Here is a 20,032-nt window from a genome sequence, read left to right as displayed (position 1 = left end):
CAAGACTGTGCTCTTGATGTGTGTCCTGAACGCACTTCCAAAGCTTTAACCAACCGGTAGCACCTTTACCAGTACCAGTGCCTGTGATGACATCTTTACCAGTATCAAAATTGCCTTCAAAATATCATCTTTAAACATTTTTGTGCCAATTTTGAACATTTGGTCTTTAAATCAGATATGCTTTTCAAATCAGGTTAGAGGTCTTCCCAAATACAAACCCATGCATTTTCACAGCACTGCAAAAATGAGAACTGGGTTTTTCAAGTGTTTGCCTAACATAACGCTCAAACCAGCTCTGCTATATTCTGATACCAGGAACCGTCTCCAGTCCCACCCACTAGCTGTAACCGCACTATCTGGCATGGGCTGACTAGTGTGTGGTGCAGTCCCTTCAGCCTCCAGTGAGACTCGAATTAGAATCCAGGAACTAGACTTCTGAGAATTCAGTCACAGAACTTACACTTCTACACTTGTGAGACAAATCGTGGGAAAATATGTTAGGTTCAAATTGGCAGGGAGTGATCCGTTTCTTCCTTTTCCCATAACTACAGACCGAACCACACTTATAATCACTCTGCAGGAAGGGGAAAGAGGCCCTTTAGTATTGCATTTGGTACTTAGAAGACATTATTTCAACTTCACAGTCTTAGGAGGGAGGTGCAGGTATTGTGTCCATTTCACAAATATGGGAACTGAGGCTTAAGGAACTCTCAGAGGTCACACGGCCAGTAAAAAGCTGGGCAGGATTCCAGCAGCCTCAAAGCCATGATTTTTCTGCTGCATCAACTATGGACACCCTTCATTTGAGAGCAGAATTCTGTACCAGGGGTCCATAAGCAGAGGCCTTTGTGTGACTGGGCAGAGCTGTGTCATGAGGAAATGTGTTTCTTATGCCTGCCCACCTCTTGGGTAGCCAATATTTTTATAACAGCTAAGATAATAACTGACTACCAAAACGTTGCCTAACATGGTTGAATTTGTGACCCCCCTTCAGAAGATATCCTATCTAATAAAAGAGTAATATGCAAATTGACCATCACTCCAACACACAAGATGGCTGCCCCCGTGTGGAAACAAGATAGCCATCACAAGATGGCCAGCAGGGAAGGGCAATTGGGGGTGATCAAGCCTACAGGAGAGAGCAGTTAGGGGGACCAAGCCTGCAGTGGAGGGCAGTTATGGGAAACCAGGCCTGTAGGGGAGGACAGTTAGTGGGAACCAGGCCTGTAGGGGAGGACAGTTAGGGGCAATCAGGCTGTCAGGGGAGCAATTAAGCATCAATCAGCCTGGCACGGGAGTGGTTAGGGGATGATTAAGCTGGCAGGCAGAAGCAGTTAGAGCAATCAGGAAGGCAGGCAGGTGAGCAGTTGGGAGCCAGCAGTCCTGGATTGTGAGAAGGATGTCCTACCGGGATTGGACCTAATCAGACAGTCGGACATCTCTCGAGGGGTCCCAGATTGGAGAGGATGCAGGCTGGGTTGAGGGACACACACACCTGTGCACAAATTTCATGCACTATGCCTCTAGTTTGAGAATAAAAGAATTAAGACTCAAGTAAATGGAAGCAGGATGGTGAAGTACAGGGAACAGGGATGGAATTTGGGGGAGATAAGCCCTGCACATGGGGCAGAGCTGGGGCAGCAAACAGGCGAGAACCATGAGACCCTGGGGCAGGGAGAACGCCATACCTGTCTCAGGTGCTGCTCGCTCTGTTCCAGAAGCCCGGTGTCTAGAGAAGGCTCCCCAGCTGCCCCAGAACTGATTTCCAGCTGCACACATCAGTTTGGCCACACTGGCTAGTCAAGTTCAGACTTTCCTACCAGCTGCAAGTAACCTGGACCAGGTCCCTGCCTCTCCTCTTCCCCCCCCCCCTACCCCCACCCACTGTGTCCTCATCACCCCCAGGCCCAGCAGCAGGCCTCCAGGCCCCTACCCCAGAGTCAGGAGTGACACCATTCTCGTTACCATGGACAGGCTGCAGGGCTCATCATGTATCTCCGAACAGCCCTCTAAGGGACTTGCATCACGTATCTGAGGAGGGCTGCAAGCCTCTCTGGTCGGCTATGGAGAGACAGCTGAGAGCCAAAGCAGAGAGCCCCTGACCCAGTCCACTAGGGGCCTCACTGGGACTGACACTATGCAGGAGGGACCAAGTCAAGGGCATCTCAGGAGTAGATCGTCAAGATTAAAAACAACGGCAAACAAAGCCAAACTACGAACCTGTTAAGCCACATCTTCGGGCAGGTGCCACTCCCAGGTCGGGTTCAAGGGCACCGAGGTCCCTCCTCGCGAACCAGCCCAGCTGCTTCCTTCTCTGGACCAGAGGGCGCTTCTGGGGCAGGTCGGCCTCGCCAAAGAGAAACACACTGCTGCCGGGGACGCTCAGGACGAGGGTCTCAGCCAGGCCTGTGGAGGCGGGAGGTGTTAACAGAAATAAATTAAAATCGGGCCCAATGGAAGGAAATCAAGCACACAATTGTTTTAGAGTGGTAACACGCACGTAACACATCATCTGCCACTGTGACCATTTCTCAGGGTGAAAATCAGTGACATTAAGTACATTTCCATCACAGTGTAACTATCACCATAAAAGCCTATAATTCAGACTCATTTTTTTAAATCAAAGCTTGAAGATAATTTATTTTTCCGTGAAGGAGGAGTCTAGTAATAAAAGTTTGTCTTTGTACAAGGAGGCTAGAATTTCTGAGCCATTACAAATATTCATCACTAAGATGAATGAAATTGGTGCCTTCAGGTCTTGAACAATTTTCTGACCGCCTCAAATTGTTAGGAGAGATCAAAAGATCACCAGGGCCAGATCTGCACTGTCCAATATGGTAACCCCTGCCTATGTGTGCTATTACCTTTTAATTTTAATCAATTGAAATAAAATATAATTAGCCTGGCTGGTAAGGCTCAGTGGTTGAGCATCAACCTATGAACCAGGAGGTCACAGTTCGATTCCCGGTCAGGGCTTGATCCCCAGTGGGAGGAAGCCTATCCATGATTCTCTCTCATCAATGATGTCCCCCTTCCTCTCTGAAGTCAATAAAAATACATTTAAAAAAAAGAAATACAATTAAAAATTAAGTCTTTCAGCTGCACTAGCCACATGTCAAAGGCTCCATATCCGCACATGGGAAGCGGTCTCCTTACTGAGCCTCGCAGACAGCAAACATTCCCGTCATCACAGGAAGTTCTGTTGGACAGGACCTGGCCAGATGTTCCATAAAGAAGCCCAATATTTAAGCATAATTTTATGGAGGGGACTCTGAGGGACAATATTTTTGCATCTTCTCTGTCCCTTCTTTATACCGAGATCCTGTCTCTGACCTTGCCTTCTCAAGGCAGATTAGAGAACTAGCCTGTCTGTTCCAGAGAACTGCTGCCGAGAGCCTGTTTGCAGCCAACAGCACGTTCGCATGGGGCTCATTACAATCCCAAAGGACAACGAGGGCAGGCACTCCTGTCTGGTGTGTGATATGCAGGTGAGGAGGGAATTCTGGGGGTGGCCTGGACAGCAGGGATGTGGGCCTTCTTTACTGGAGGTGAATCATGGCACACCGGGGGCTAGGGCAGGGCCTCCTGCCACATAAGCAGAGGAAACCTCTCCTGCTGCAATGTTAGGGTCTGTACCTTGTTTTTTCTGATGCGGATGGTCATGTGGATGGGAGGGGGCAGAAGAAAGGGGAGAGCATTTTGGAAAGTTTTCAGAGGTTAAGATGCCTCCACATCCCAAATCTCCTAGTTGTTCAGATCAATGACATCCACTCCAACCATAACTTTGACCCACACTTTGGCTGCTACAGCTTAAGACACAAACTGTGATGCCCAGATGAGATGATCTTTGGAACTTGCTTTAGAATACTTCAGTAAAATCAAAGGAAAATAGAGGAAGATAAAAAGAGAGAAAAATAAAGGAAGAAAAAGAAAAAAGAAGAAACTGCCCCATAGAATAGATGGAGAGCCTGAGATTGGATAAGCCAGGGAGGGCATCCAGCAGGCCTGTGCGCATGCTCAGTAGATGCCGGCCTCTCCCCCTGCCAAGCCTGCCCCACTGGTTTGCGTTCTGACACGCTGGAGCCACCTCCCTGGGCCAGCATGTTCCTGCGCCTAGAAATCCCCGTCTTCTCCACAAACTCCCAGTGGAAGGAATCAACCTTCGTTTCCGTTCTCAAATGCAGAAAATAAAGTGTTTCATTCCTCTCATGCAACGAAAAGACAACCAAAACCAAATTGGTATTTAGTAACAAAATCAGTGCACGATCCTCTTCAGGTTCAAGGAGAGAACATTTACGTTCCCATTGACTGCAACCCGGGGGCCTGGCAGGGAGATGTTTGCACTTTTGCTGAAAGGAAAATGTAGATTGCCTGCATCTCAAAGAAATGTCTCAAATTGAGTCAGACTACTCACCAACAAGCTATTTTATTTGTGATAGGTTCCATATTCAGAAGAGCTTGTTTCAATGTTATCACTTTATTTTCACAATTAATCTATGCAACAATCATCCCATGTAATTGCAAATGCTCACATAAAGCAAACAAATGGGCTTCCTAAAGGGATAAACATTCTGAACTCTCCAAGCTCAGGCCTGTAAGCAACAGAGCCCCTCAGCCTTCGGGTCAGCGGCTCTGCTGCTAAAAGCCACAGTCCTGCGTGCCTCTGCTGTAAGGCCATCTCCTCTTTCTCCAGGGGAGCCCAGCACCCCCAGAGCAGGGACTGGAAGCGTTTACAACGATCAGCAAGAAGCCAGAACGACTGGACTAATCCCTGCTTCCTGATCCCGCTCCTCTCCACTGAAACTCATTTCTCCTTGTTGTGCTCCTGGAGGATTTTACAGCTTCTGTTGTCAGATCTCATCTACTGGCCTGGCATAGTTAATTGTGGACTTTTGCCTCTACGTCTAGGTTTCGAGCTCCCTGAACAATTAAGGTTTGCTAAGTTGAATGAATGGAATTTGGGTCCTGAGCACTTTGCAGATGTTGGACACTGCAAACCTGAAATAGCCGTGTCGTCCCCCTCACCCCACTCTGCCCCCAACCTACAAATGAGAGGAAGGGGTCAGCTAACAAAATGCGAACCGGGTTTAACACCAGGCAAGTCAATGAAACCCTAGGGTCAATCATCTACGGTTGGCACTGCGTCTTACGTGCTGTCCTCAGAACAGAAGTCCCCTCCGCGGTCGGCAAAGCCACTGTATGCGGCTCCCTGGGCCCGTCAGCACTGCCAGACGCGACAAGCATCCGGATAGGCTGGTGATGGAAGAGCCGGATGCCACCAGGCGCTCTCCAAGCAGGCAGAGTGGAACCCTTCGGCTTCCCAAATGGCTCTTTATTAAGAGAATATTTTTTAGTTTTTCTTCCATGTCTTGACAAGTTGTCCTCACCACCATTATTAATAGTTCTGATCTTTCTATTTTCACTAGACATATTCCAAAAAGGCTGACTTGATGACAGTACTTTTAAAAAATATTTTTATTGATTTGAAAGAAGGAGGAGAGACAGAAAAATCAATGATGGGAGAGAGTCATTGATTGGCTGCCTCCTGCATACCCCCTAGTGGGGATCAAGCCTGCAATCTGGGCCTGTGCCCTGACCAGGAAACAAACCATGACCTCCTGGATCACAGTGGACTGAGCCACATGGCCAGAATGATGATAGTATTTTAAGTATATATTTTAACCTTCATGATTAGCTGACCTTATTGACGCAAAAATAATTTTTAGCCATTTCTGCACAGGTATATTTATCATTTTCTGCCTTATCTTTAGAGACTTCTATGAGCTTGGTTATCTCTCTTTGCAAAAGGAGGATCAATGCATCGAGACGCTTCTCTATGTGACAAGAAGTTTAAGCTTCACTTTGTGAACAAATGTTTTCTCTGAGTCTATAACAGACATATGTGTGACCAGGATGTAGGATTTTATTGAGAATATTCACCAGTTAAAGCAGTTTGTGAAGAAGTATTGAAGAACCTGCTGAGTGAAATGCATGTGCCACATACCTCATATCTGCAGTGGTATTTAATACCCTTTTCCCTTCTGCTTTTGTTCTTTCGGGAGCAACGTAGGATCAATGGTATAAATGGAGTTGGAATTTAACTGTTAAACAGAACTGCATTTCAGCAGCTCCAGGAACATAACGGAGAAGCGAACTTTTGTTACATTTTTTCATGGCAGCCAAAATGCACAACTTAGAAAAAAAACCAACAAATCTGTCATTCCCTTTCCTCTGGAACAGAAAAAGTCCCTTTCCTCTTGCCCACACACGATATAAATGTGTGGCTTCTTTACTTTAAAGCAGAACTCTAATAATACTCAGAAGAGTATCAGATCTTTCCCTAAGCGCCTAGCAATGAAAGGAGTCTTTTCCCACCCGTCACCTCAGACTCGGTAGCAAGCAGAGGTAAAAAAGCACAGAATCTAAAAATTAACCTGGTGCTAGACTTGGAATCTTTCAAGCATCCTCTAATTTTAGTAGAGCTCTCTTAATATAGCCAAGTTTTTTGTTTAGCTGATTTTTTTTATTTAGTATTTTTTAATGAGAAGGGGGAGAAAAAGATTCTCTCCCAGAAGCCACACAAATCCCTCAGATAGTAAAACAGATAGCCCTAATAGTCTTTGCCTAGATTCACACGAGTCCCTATAATACACCTAGCTTCTTCATCTCGCTCTAGCCCTCTGAAAACACAGCACAGCACTGGGGCGCGGCCCTGCCTCTAATGAAGTGCAGACTGGGGAACGTTATTCGTTATTCGTAGTTTAGTCTATGGAAGGGGGCGGCAGACACGCCTCCCTTTGCGATTCAAAATTATTTGAGAGACAGAGCCTTTATTTCCCAATGTCTTCATTAAACAGGGCTGCTGAGAACGGTCTCCCTGCCCGCCCCAGAGAGCAGAAATGCTACCCAGCATTCACCCCATATGCTCAGCTTTGAAGTGTGAGGCTGTGACCATCCCACCAGTCTCCCAAGCCACCATCAAAGCCATCTCATTAGCCCAGCGCTGCGAGTTATAGCGCGGGCCCTAACCGCTCCAACACAAACACTGCATTAGCAAGGCGACCGCAGTCTTCCTCCCCCACGTGGCTGCAGCTTGCAGAAATCTTTCCCATATGGACCCATGCACGAGATACGAAAATGTATTGTGCTAGAACATTGAGAAGGACGTCCAACATGCGGACTAGAGCTGGATGTTATTCTAAGGGACTGGGGTGGAGCGGGGGGGAGAGAAGGGAGTAATAGGGGGAGGAGAAAACGCAGCTGATCTTTATGATGAAAGAACAGAAACACTGGGCTGAAAAACGAGACCCAGTGCAATTCCTAAATTGCATTTCCATCGACACGTTCTTGGGCCTGTTCCTTCTTGAGAGAGCAGAAAACAGTTTAAGGGGAGAAACCAAACCCCACGCCCATCGCTGGATGCTACTGTTTACTCTGCCACGTTTCACTTCTACAGGACAAATAAGCTTACAAATGATGATATGCTGACAACAGCATCTATGACTCACAATAACAGGACTTGCTAGAGAAAGTAATTTCACTTGTGTCGCTGAATTGTCAGTTTATCATCGCCAAGGCGCTGAAAAACAAAACGCCAAGAAAAAAAAAACACCTGTTATGTGTTATGAAAGCAAGTTCATGAGTAAATGAGGATAAGCACTAGATTAATTTTCATGTAAAATTTAATCTGTAAAAAATAGTTTCAAATACTGGTACCTAATGTTCCCATTCATTCCTTTGGGCTCTAGAGAAATTCTTGCAGATGTGCACCAGAAAAGTCATTGTTAATCCTCACCTGAGGTTATTTTCCCATTGATTTTTAGGGAGAGTGGAAGAGAGAGAGAGGGAAAGACAGAGAGAAACATCGATGTGAGAGAAACACATCTATTGGTTGCCTCCTGCACAGGACCCAACCAGGACTCAGGCCAGGAAGGAGCCTGCAACAGAGGTATGTGCCCTTGACTGGAATGAAACCCGGGACCCTTTGGTCCACTGAGCCAAATGGGCTAGTCAGGCCTAAATTCTTAATGTAATGTACTATTTTTATGGAAATAGAGGAATGCATGAAAATATATAGTAAATAGTAATTTGGGGAACATTATGTGCATCTACTGATTTTGATACTTAATTTACATATGTGTGTCTATTTAAAATCTTTACTAATGTTATCACACACTCTGAGTCTCCTGAAGAAGCACACCCTGACCATGGGGTTCAACTGGAACTGCCAGGAGCATAGCAGGTGTGTCCAATTCTCCCATGGGCCTTTCTTTCTGCCAGTACCTCTGTTTTGCTGTGGTTGGAGTAACCTGTTCACTTATTAAGCCTCTAGCAATACGCACTTATGAACATCCTGGTAACCCTTCTTCATAGATAAAATGGACTATAAAGTCTCTAGGTCGATGGGCTGGTGGGGAATGAGGGTATGAAGAGACTTGGGTTGATTTACTAAGTCTTACGGACACATCTAGCATCACCATGTCCTCTCTTCAGAATTTTCTAGTGGCCCTGACACTGGAAGGCACAGCAAGTACTAGGAACAGGGATGAAAAGAGAAGGAATTCATGAAAAGCATGGCCAAGGTCAGGGGCCTGGGCTGGAGAAGTGCACATGGTACCGATCCCCTGTTACAAATCTCTAAAATACCATCAGCAAACACACAAGATCAATTTCCTAGGGCTGTAGATAATGACTCAAAATCAGAAAATCTACAGCCCCTGAGTGCCCTCAAGGCTCCCTTTGCTAATAAGGGGTGAATGTCAATTAATGTCACCCCAATAATCCCAAGGATTCTAAAGGCCCTTCCCCAGGTGAAGTGGTCGTGGGCAGATGGGCCTCCCAGTTTCTAACTCTAAAGCTTGTGACTTCTAAACTAGGAAAGAATTGCAAGCAGGAAACAGGCAGCAAGACCCATGCACTTCACTTATTCATTCCAATTAGAAGATTCTTATAGTCCATTTATGCTTAATATTTTCAACAAACCCTATTCAACGTACAAGAGTGAAAAGGGGACGGAGAGGAAGCTAACACACGGGTGTGTTATCAAGCTAGTCATTGCTGTGAGCAACTGGGTCTTGATCTTGCTGGAATGGGCCTTAGAATCACCCATCTCGAGGACAAAAGATGGGAGCGTTTACCTACCAGCTCTGCTCGGACTTTAGACTGCTGCAGAACCATCAAACGAGAGAAGAGTGTAGCTCCCCAAGGACAGTGGGGTTCAACTGGAACTGCCAGGAGAATAGCAGATGTGTTCCAGTTCTCCCATGGGCCCTTCCTTCCTCCAGTACCTCTGTTTTACTGTGGTGGATGTAACCCTTAATGTTCGTTTATTAAGCCTCTAGCAATAAGCACTTATGAACATCCTGGTAACCCTCCTTCATAGATAAAATGGACTATAAAGTCTCTAGGAATCTATCTTAATATTTTTAAAATATACTTTTATTGATTTCAGAGAGGAAGGAAAAGGAAGAGAGAGATGGAAACATCAATGATGAGAGAGAATCATCAAATGGCTGCCTCTTGAATGCCCCACACTGGGGATTGAGCCCGCAACTGGGCATGTGCCCTGACTGGGAATGGACTCGTGACCTCCTGGTTCATAGGTTGGTGCTCAACCACTAAGCCATGATGGCTGGGCTATCTTAATATTCTAAGTACTCTCCCAGTGCACCACCCCTTGTTTTTTCAGCTTTGTGAATGGTGGCAGTAATATAAAATTCTCAAACTAAATGCTAAGTCCTAAAGCCATGGTAACCTGTGCTTGCAAAACCAACCATTGTGTTTATGCTCTGGCAGTGAGGGCAGCACTGAGGGTCAAGATGACTATCTCAGAACCCAGCACCTAAACTGACTAATCTCAACCACACCCAGGCTGTTTTATGAGAAAATCTCCATGGCAACTAGAGAATCAGAGTAGAAAATTCCTCAAGTGAAAAGTTGATACTGATTTGCCAGATCAGCCCATATTTTGACAATCTGTAATAAAGTAATCAAAGGGTCTCATGACTACCACACAAGCGTTGACGTCGTGTGAATCTGTCATGGCACATGTCCTCCAAGTCATAAAAATACTCGAGAAAACATCAAACAAGGCTGATAATTCTAATCAAATTCATTAATGCTCATATATATTTTAAGATAAAAATTTTTTAAAAATCAATCATGCAGGAGCTATTTCTTCATACATGTAACTAACTTAGCTAACACTTTATCTTTCTAAATATTGTCAATTTAAATAGTATTATAGCCCTAGCCAGTTTGGCTCAGCTAGCCTGTGGACCAAAAGGTCCTGGGTTCGATTCTGGTCAAGGACATGTACCTTGGTTGCAGGCTCCTCCCTGGTGTGGGCCCTAGTTGGGGCCTGTGCAGGAGGCAACCAATCGATGTGTTTCTCTCACATTGATGTTTCTCTCTCTTTCTCCCTCTCTTCCACTCTCCCTAAAAATCAACGGAATATATCCTTGGGTGAGGATTAACAAAAAGAAGTAAGTAAATAGTATTGTACAAACATTATTTCACTTGATGAGTGACGTAAAACAAAAAGCAAGTTTCCATATTAGTGACAAAATTCACAGCGATGGTCCAGACTTTTAAAGCTGCCTACTGTGAACTTCCATGTTAGGAAAGCCCATTTTCATGGGTAAATCATTGGGAGAATTTGTAGGCACCTTCTTCCCTGACCCCCTCTCCCCACTCCATTTTCACTCTATCCTTCTCCTGAAGGTTTGCATGTAAATGGGAAACAGGGTCATGTTCAGAGACACTGGCTCCTGCCCGGGCAAACACTGGTAAGGAAGAAGTGGAGAACATATAGGAAGCCCTATGACCTCAGGAATCCTTCAGAAAAGTGGTCGGTAAAAAACATGTACAAGTCCAGGAAATGAGGCTAAATATCTCAATATTGGATTGGATGTCAGACAAAAGGATAATGTTCCTGTAAATTCACCATTGATATCAAATTAGGTGAATTCATTGTTCTTGAAGCATCCAAGATAATTAAAAACCATAAAGAACTAGAGAAGAGGAGACTTCTAAGCAGATGGGAGTGTGGATCCCCACATTTATTTTCCTCCTCCCAAGAACCCCAGGAAAAGGATGGTAAAGAGATATTTTTTAGACCTTTGACTCATTCAAATAAACAGAAAAATAAGAGAAAGTAATAGTATTGGAACTTGAAGAGCAGATAAACGGTGGTTTACTTAATAGCCTCAAGTCAGCAAAAGAAACAGCAGTGACCTCACTTATGCCACAGGCACCTGAAACTGTTAACCTAACTTTGGAAAGTAAAGGCAAATATCAAAATAGGGACACTGGTGGAAAGTCTGCTTAAATAGCAGTGTAATGCCCTTCCCCTGTCTTCTAATTGGAACATGTCAGAGAGTTCTAGAAGATATTTCTTCAAGAAGATGAAATTAATAGAACACTCAACACATGGGATGCTGTATCTGAATACACAGAGAAATGTTATTAACAGAGTTTGGGGTCATACCAATCATAAATAAACTTAAAAACTAAGAAGAGAAAAAAATCTAGAGACATAACAGAGATAAAAATGAGATGTAGCCTAACTGATCAAATGTGGTTTTTATAGAAAATAAAAATCAGAGAGAAAGGAAGATGGTGGCATGGGTAAATACCAATACTTACCACCTCCCACAACTACATCAAAATTACAACCAAAATACAGAACAACCATCGTCCAGAATCTCTGGAAAGCTGGCTGAATGAAAGTACTACAACTAGAGAAGTAAAGAAGAAAGCACATTGAGACTGGTAGGAGGTGCAGAGGCGGAGAATGGGCTGGGCTGGCACCCATATGGGCAGGTTTGTTTTTTTAATCACAAGGGAGATCTTTCTGCAGTGGCTACAAGGAGGAGCAAGAGGTCCCAGCCCCACACCAGACCCCTAGCCCAGGCTCCCAGAGCTTGGAAAAGAAGTGCCTATAGGCAGTAAGAACTACAGGTTGTAAAAAACCAGTGTGGATTTGGGCTCAGTGACACAGAGGCTACTGGAGACCCAGCTGTTCCTCTTAAAAGGCCAGCACCACAAACAGCTGGTCCTCACAGCCAATTGGCCTGGAAGTCAATTCCTCCCAGTGACACCAACAGCAATCAAGTATCAGCTACAACAAGATTATGCTCCCAGCCCACAAAGGGGTGCTCCTAGAGCTCCCAGTTCAGGTGACTGGGGAGGCTGAGTCACTGGGCCCTACATAACACTTACTACTCAAGGCCACTTTACCAGGAGACATAGCAGCTCTATCCAATACATAGAAACAAACACAGGAAACAGGCAAAATGTGGAGACAAAGAAACATCACATATGAAAGAAATGTAAGAAAGCAAACTACTGGATATGGAATTCAAAAACCACAGTTATAAGGTTACTCAATAATCTTTAGGAACTTCCAAAAAAAAAAATGGAAAAGGACCAATCAGAAATCAAGCATACACTGACTGAAATAAAAAATAAAATACAGGGATTCAGCAGTACAGTAGAGATTCTGAGAATCAAATCAACAAGTTGAAATATGAGAAAGCAAAACCACCCAATCAGATGAGCAAAACAAAAGAGAATCCAAAAATATGAAGACAGTGTAAGGAGCCTCTGGGACAACTTCAAGTATACCAACATTCGCATTATGGGGGTGCCAGAAGAAGAGAGAGAACACGATACTGAAAACCTATTTGAAGGAATGGTGACAGAAAACTTCCCCTCACCTGGTCAAAGAAATAGATTTACAAGTCAGGAAGCACAGAGAACTCCAAACAAGAGGAACCCAAAGAGGATCCCACCAAAACACATCGTCATTAAAACACCAAGGGCTAAAGACAAAGAAAGAATCTTAAAAGCAGCAAGAAAAAAGCTTAGTTACCTACAAGGGAATGCTCATATGACTGTCAGCTGATTTCTCAACATAAACTATGCAGGCAAGAAGTATTCAAAGTGATAAATAGCAAGAACCTATAACCAAGATTACTCTCCCTAGCAAAGCTATCATTTAGAATTGAAGGTCAGATAAAGAGCTTGGCAGACAAGAAAAAGTTAAAGGAATTCATCGCTACTAAACCAGAATTATATGAAATACTGAAGGATATTCTTTAAGAAGAGGAATAAGAAGAAAAAGATCAGAAATATGAACAACAAGATGGCAAAAATACATACTTATCAACAACTAAATGTCAATATCAAAATAAATGAATAAGAAATCTAATGAGCCAAAACCGGTTTGGCTCAGTGGATAGAGCATCAGCCTGCTGACTGGAAGGTCCCAGGTTCGATTCCAGTCAAGGGCTTGTACCCCTGGGGATATGCAAGAGGCATCTGATTAATGATTCTCTCTCATCGATGTTTCTAACTCTCTTATCCCTCTCTCTTCCTCTCTGTAAAAAATCAATAAAATATTTTTTTAAAAAATAAATCTAATGAACAGAATAAACTGGTGAGTAAAATAGAATCAGAGGCATGGGAGTGAAACAGACTGATGATTCTCAGAGGGAAGAGGGGTGGGAAGAGATTAAACAAAGATCTTATATGCATATATTCATTACCTACGGACACAGACAATATAGGATGGTTAGGGGGGAACTGGGTAGAGGGGTGCAATGGGGGGAAAAAGAGGGACATTTGTAATAATCTCAACAACAAAGATTAAAAATAATAAGATAAAAATAAAAGTCCAAAACATTTAGAAAAATACAGCAAGCCTTAAATAAATACAGAGTAGGCCTATGTGTCTCCTAGCTGTCAACTCTAGTATATTAAACTGCCAATAGCAGCATGTAAAAACACTCATGCCCTCTCTCCCAAAAACCTCCTTCCTTCCATCATTTCTAAGTGATGACACTTGTATACCACCATTTTGTTCCCCACCCCCAACATCCTCTGGAGTCTCTCCATCATCTATTATCTTCGGCCACAGTCCACTTTCTAAACTGATCCTCCTGCATCCTGTTATTTTCTGTCATGCGGGCAGCGTGATCCTTCCTGAGCTCAAAGCCAATCAGATCACGTTCTTGCTTAAAACTCTTTAGCAGTTCCCATACAAGTTCGAGCTCCTTCATCTGGCACATAATACTCCATGATCTGACCGCTAAGCATCTCTTGGGTTTCATACCTGAACATTCCAGGAATGCCTTTCCCATCTCCCTCCACCTTTACGTGCTGGCCACACACGGAAGTCCCTCGCAGTCCCCGGAGCTCAGGCTGCCCTCACCCCTGAGCCTCCGCACTGCTGTGCCTTTTATTCTAAAAGTCCTTAAACTAAAATGATTTGTGAAGTTATGTGTGAGAGTATGTGTCTACAAAAAAGCACAGGCACAAAAATCTTCATGTGATTCTGACAGTATTTATAAGTTTCCTCAACACCAATTTCATGCCCTACTTTAACCCTTTCCTGACATCAAAAAGTTCTGAAATATATTATTCAGTGGGTTTTTGCATATAAAACACCTATGAATTATCAATATCAATAACCAATATCAACTATCTTTTATGAAACTGGACTGTTCTCCACTGCCCTCCGTCCCAAAGAAAGTTAGTCCCATTATTAACTTCAAGTTGGCTTCCCTGAGGAGGGCTACCCTAGTGAAAAACATCCCTTCACCATCTGGAGAACAGCCAGTCCTTAGAATTTGAATACTTTTGCCTTATAAGAACGTCTGAGCATGTTGTTAAAAAAAATAAAATTGGATGATATTAGATGAACAGCTGTGCAGAAAGGGGAATGTAAAAATAAAAACTGCATGTTGGAGCATCAAAATAGTAACCATGTACAGTATATGACTGTTTTTAATCAGATGAAGATTGAAGCTATTACATTTCAAATCAAATGTTATAAATTAGTTCAGGAATGCAGCTGAGCTCTTGTTTAATTGGAAATGTCCATGTTTAAACCATGAGGTACAGTAGCTGCCAATGAAGCACAGGACAGGGGAAGGGAGCGACCGTGTGTCCAGACCCTCCGATGGCTGACCGTCTCCCTTGCAGGATGCACATCTGGGCAGACTCGTCCTGATGTAATGAAGAACTTCGTGTACTAGCTAATTTGAGATTTAATGTAATTGGACGTAATTGTTTTGAAGACAATTAGAATCATTATTCTGCCCTGGACCACTGAGAACTCTTCTTTTTTGTGTGTGTGAATCATATTTTCCGCCCCATGTTAAATTTTTTAACTCTTTCTCGGATAAAAAGTAAAGCACATTTCGGGCCAAGATTTCCCTGCGAAGCAAACCTTTGACTGTCAGGCCATATTAACGTGCAGCCCAGCAGTGAGTTCTCCTTCACAAACGAGTCTCATTCCCCATGCCCGGTGCCTGACGCAGCTCAGCCAGGGTCCAAATCCACATCCCAAACGTGAGACGATTCACGATTAAATAAGAACGAGGGGCTCTGGGGCCATGCCGAGAAGAATGCAATTATCCGGAGGCGGACTTTCCCCCACAGGTTACGAGCCTCTGCCGTAATTAACCATGGCGCAGCTAGACAGTCCAGGCAAAGGGTCTTTCTTTTCTCCCAATTTGCCTAATTCCAAAACACCTCCAGTGACATAGCTCACATTTTCCAAATTAAACTCACCCCCGGGGCCGACATCAAGCATGTGACAGTTCAGTTCTAAAGAAAATCTTAAAGAGAGTCGTGCACGGGGAGAGAAAAAAAGGCAGAGCGAGAGGGGTAGGAGTTAACATTTAAGTGGTTTTGCAACCTCATCATTAACCCTGCTCAGGAAAATAAGACACAGATGGGCAGGCACAGCACCGTCCTGCCCCAGAGAGTCTAAGGAGCTCATTAGCAACGACTGTTGCTCCCCCGTGATCCACCCTGAATTCGGAAAGGACAAATGCATCCCACAGCAGTCGGTGCTCCCGCGCCCGGCATGGACACGGGAAAGGTGCCACAGAGACACAACGGGCCACTGCAACCATCAAAGCTCACTGCTCAGACCCGTCCTCAAGGCAGACCTTTCCCCGGAGCTAGGAGCGATTCCATTGTCAGGAGCTGCTCTGATTTGTACAAATGATTTCCGTTGAGAAGTAACACATTGCCCCCAAGTTTCTCTTACTTCTGGCCAAGGCTCCACACTCTTCCACTCCCACACCAGCGAGCGGGTAAATGGGGATCAGGTCCACGGCTCCCAGACACGGGTGGACCCCCTCCTGAGCCCCCATGTCGATGGCCCGGAAGGCCTCCACACACGCGCCCAGGACAGCATGGTCTTAAAAGGCAAAATTGTACAAAACAATCATTAAACTTTCCAACATGGGTAAAGAAGCAGCTGTATTTTATTGTCCCGCTAGTTGTTTTTCTTTTGTAATCAGTATAGAAGATGTGTTTCACCCAAAAATAAAGACCCAACATCTCCCCTTGCCCTACCTCCCAAACATCATAAAGGTTCGCATTTTTTCACATTTATTCTCCAAGGTAGAGGAGTTATGCAATGTTTATGATTCTTAAACACGTCTGTGTGTTTTTCTTTGTGGTTTGTTTGTTTTTTTAATTCAGTTCAGAGACGAAGGGAAAGGGAGAGATAGAAACATCAATGATGAGAGAGAATCATCGATTGGCTGCCTCCTGGATGCCCCCTACTGGGGATGGAGCCTGAAACCAGGGCATGTGCCCTTGGCCAGAATCGAACCTGGGAACCTTCAATCCGCAGGCAACGCTCTATCTACTGAACCAAACCAGCTAGGGCACCTCTGTGGGTTTTTTCTTTTGTTTGTTTGTTTGTTTGTTTGTTTTTACAACTGGTTACTTTAAATATTTTCAACTTTATCAAATTAATCTGATAAAACTTCTAATTTTGAGTTTATATTAAAATATATACAAAGTTTTAAAAGCATTAAGTATTTATTTTCATTTTTCTTTTCTCCAGTAATTAGATTTTGCATTCAAAAGATTTTGCATTCAAAGATTTTATATCATCTAACTACTAAAGATTTTATATCATCTAACATCTAAAATTTTATCATCTAAAATTTTATATCATTTTATATGATAGACACCTAAGGGTTATATTACTCTGAGTTTTCATTAGCAGTACAGTATGACCATTTCAACAAGAAAGATAAACAACAAAGAAGCAAATTGTACACTTTATGATTAACACTCAAGATAATTTGTCCTGTTTGCCGGGAGCTACCAGCCAAACATTAGTTCTTCAAACATACATTTTGAAAAAAGACAATCTGAGTTGAAATAAAATCTATTTAAAAATATTTTGAGCCCTTTTCTAAGCAATATTAAGATAATACAAGTTTTTGTTTAAACAGCTATGATCCTTCAAATTCAACTTGTCCCACTAAAACTTACAACATGAGACATGTCATTGCAATCCATGAACCAACTCAAGATTTCCGGCTCCCAACCCAAAACACAACTGCTTAGCATGTTTCCTTCTAAGTCAACTTATCACTGAAATCAAGGCTGACTTCAACACTATGACTCCACAGGTCAAAACCTGAAGATCGCTTTTCTTAATCATAAAGGACATGTGGCCATCTTTTTTTTTTTTTGGGGGGGGGGGGTTGGAGTGGGGGGAGGAGGTATTAACTCTTGGACCCAGGTTCATTGTAATGAAGAGAAAATGGGAAATGGCTGAAATGTGTATGTTCAGAAAAAATGATGAAATGCAGTTTTGAGGTAGACTCTCCAGGTAATGGACTATTCCTGTGGCACAGGAAATCAATGAGTAGAGAGCATGCAGGCCTACCTGAAGCTACCCTTCATCACAGACATATATACATATACATGTACATATACATACATACACATACATATACATATACGTATACTTATAAACATGAAGAAAGAAACTGCAGTCTCACTTAATTCATCAACAGAAGCTGCTATGGTAATGACTGATCTGTTGTAGTCTTGATCAGAAAATATATTGAGCACTGACACTTCAGGACGTTTCTCCCCTGTAAAGGAAAAAATATAAAGGCGAGAATTAGTTTTCTCTGCTGAAGCCTTAATACTTCACTTCTTCTGATACAATTAAATTTGTTCAACAGAGACATTCTGGGCTGTGACCTTTGAGGTGACACCGGCTAATTACGACATTCCTTGGGTAGGGATGTCCCCTCCTTACGGCATCTTCCTACGTAGCCGGACGGCTCAGTCAGACACTGGGCTTTGGTCTCTGTGTCTCCACTCAAAGATGGCAGCCTCTTCTTTCAATGGCCACACCGTGTCACTCGAAATCTGGTTCCTTCTCAGTCTCATCTTTCAGGCCTTATCCATGTTTCCTTCCTAAACCCAGAAATCAACCTGTCTGAATAAACATCGGCTCTCTGGAAGCATAAGGATGGGCCAACTAGTGCCTGAAGCAGAGGCTCCCGGGATGCATGCACCTGTCTGTCGGAGACGCTCCAACTCCAACACCTCCTCGGAGGCCACCACGGCCCTCCGGTGCTAATGGCTTCCAGCCCTCCGTGGCCTGTGACTCGCGTGGAACGTGAAACTCGGGGGAGAAAGCTGCCCCGCCCCGCACGGCAGCCACACACAACCCCCCCTACCCCCCCGGTTATTTCTGAAGTTTACAAGCCTGGTCCAGGCCCCTTAAAAGTCCCCCTGAAGCCTGCAAAAGCCAATTCAAAGAGAAGGACAAACGTTCTCAGGCGGTCATTAAATCGCTCGCCATGCCATTATCCCTTTGTCCCCCCTCCCCTGGCAGCTTAACAATTAATCTTTTCAGAAGGGAGGAAAAAGAAGTTGCACGCAGGCACTACCCAGCTTACGGCGGCCCCATGCCATTAACTTTAATAACTTTAAAAGATAAACGTATAGAATGTCACTCGCTCTGCTCTTAGCCAAATGAGCATGGACTCGTGTCCAGCCCTGCCCTGGTGTAGGTCTGACATTTATAACCCGGGTTTCTTTACCTTAGACCTGTTAGGCCATTTAAATGCTTCAACATTACTTAATTGGGAAAATTGTAGGTGATATGGTTTAGTCCACGTGCTGAAAAATAAATGCCTTGAAAGTGCTTGTAAAACAATAGGTCATTTTCTAAGCTGGTGCTATGGGCCTGCATTTTCATAACTATATCAGAGGAAGCGAGAACCAGACCCTACAATCTCCTTTTTTTTTTAAATGTGATTTTATTTTTCCCTCCTACATCTTCCTCTGAAAAGCTTTTATTCTCAGTTTCATAGGACTCAATTGAATCAAATGCTGAGAGAATGAGACGCTCTCTCCTGCAATCTCTTAAGCCATGCATATAGAAAAGGAAAAAAAAAATGCTGCTGGCAGGAGGAGCTGTCTGTCTGAATCGCAGCAGAAGTAAATTGTTTGGTGTCTGTAATGGAGTATAATAGCTATAATTCCATTTGAGCGGCTGCCACTAATAAGCTGATAAAAACCGTGAGCTGAGACAAGGCATCCATCAGCGTGTGGCTTTCCCAAATGTCTGGGCACATTCGCTTAATCACAGGGACAGGTAACCCGATCCCATTAGATGTTCTTGTCTGACAATGAGGGGCCCGGGTGGGCTGTTCCCACAAAGGATGCAGAAGCACCGCTGGCTGACTCCTGAGGTGTTTTTTCTTATCAGCAATTATCAGGAACGTTCGTAGACATTTCCAGCTCCTGTACGGCGACAAGACAGTAATTTAACTGTGCTCATCGGTAGAAATGGGCCGAAGGAAACACTTGTGTCTCATGAAAAGCAGTTGCTAAACGAAAAATGACAGTCAGACACTAAAACGCACTGTCTGAAATGCTGTGGGGCTGCGATCCTAATGCTCATCTGTGGCTGAAAAATCTTCATTTAATAACAAAGTTTTCTATTTGAACAACGGTATGTCTGTAAACTCACTGTGGTGTGTGTGTGTGTGTGTGTGTGTGTGTGTGTGTGTGTGTAAAAACAAATGATGCCTAGAACTCTGTCATCCCAGGAACATTTCAACAAGGGTGAAAAAATAAAATGTAAAAAAGGAGAGCATCATCTCTCACAGTCAACACTGGCCCCCAGAGCAAGGAGGCTGGGGCTCCCGTCTCCTGCATCGCTAAGTGATCTCACGCGCATCAC

General features: G+C 43.8%; 1 protein-coding gene across 2 annotated transcripts in view; it reads right to left on the bottom strand.

The window, feature by feature from the left end:
- FTCDNL1 (formiminotransferase cyclodeaminase N-terminal like) overlaps positions 1–20,032 on the bottom strand; it is a 30,576-nt gene that overhangs the window by 7,825 nt on the left and 2,719 nt on the right. For both annotated transcript variants that reach the window (XM_036422028.2, XM_036422027.2), the window contains exons 3-5: positions 17,826–17,921; positions 16,064–16,216; positions 2,221–2,406 (exon numbers count right to left, since the gene is read on the bottom strand). In XM_036422028.2, coding sequence (XP_036277921.1) covers positions 2,221–2,406; positions 16,064–16,216; positions 17,826–17,921 — 435 coding nt within the window. The remainder of the gene's footprint in view (positions 1–2,220; positions 2,407–16,063; positions 16,217–17,825; positions 17,922–20,032) is intronic.

This window comes from Pipistrellus kuhlii, unplaced genomic scaffold (assembly GCF_014108245.1).
Source record: "Pipistrellus kuhlii isolate mPipKuh1 unplaced genomic scaffold, mPipKuh1.p scaffold_m20_p_7, whole genome shotgun sequence".
Lineage (NCBI taxonomy): Eukaryota > Metazoa > Chordata > Mammalia > Chiroptera > Vespertilionidae > Pipistrellus > Pipistrellus kuhlii.
This window is presented reverse-complemented; position numbering and strand designations above follow the sequence as displayed.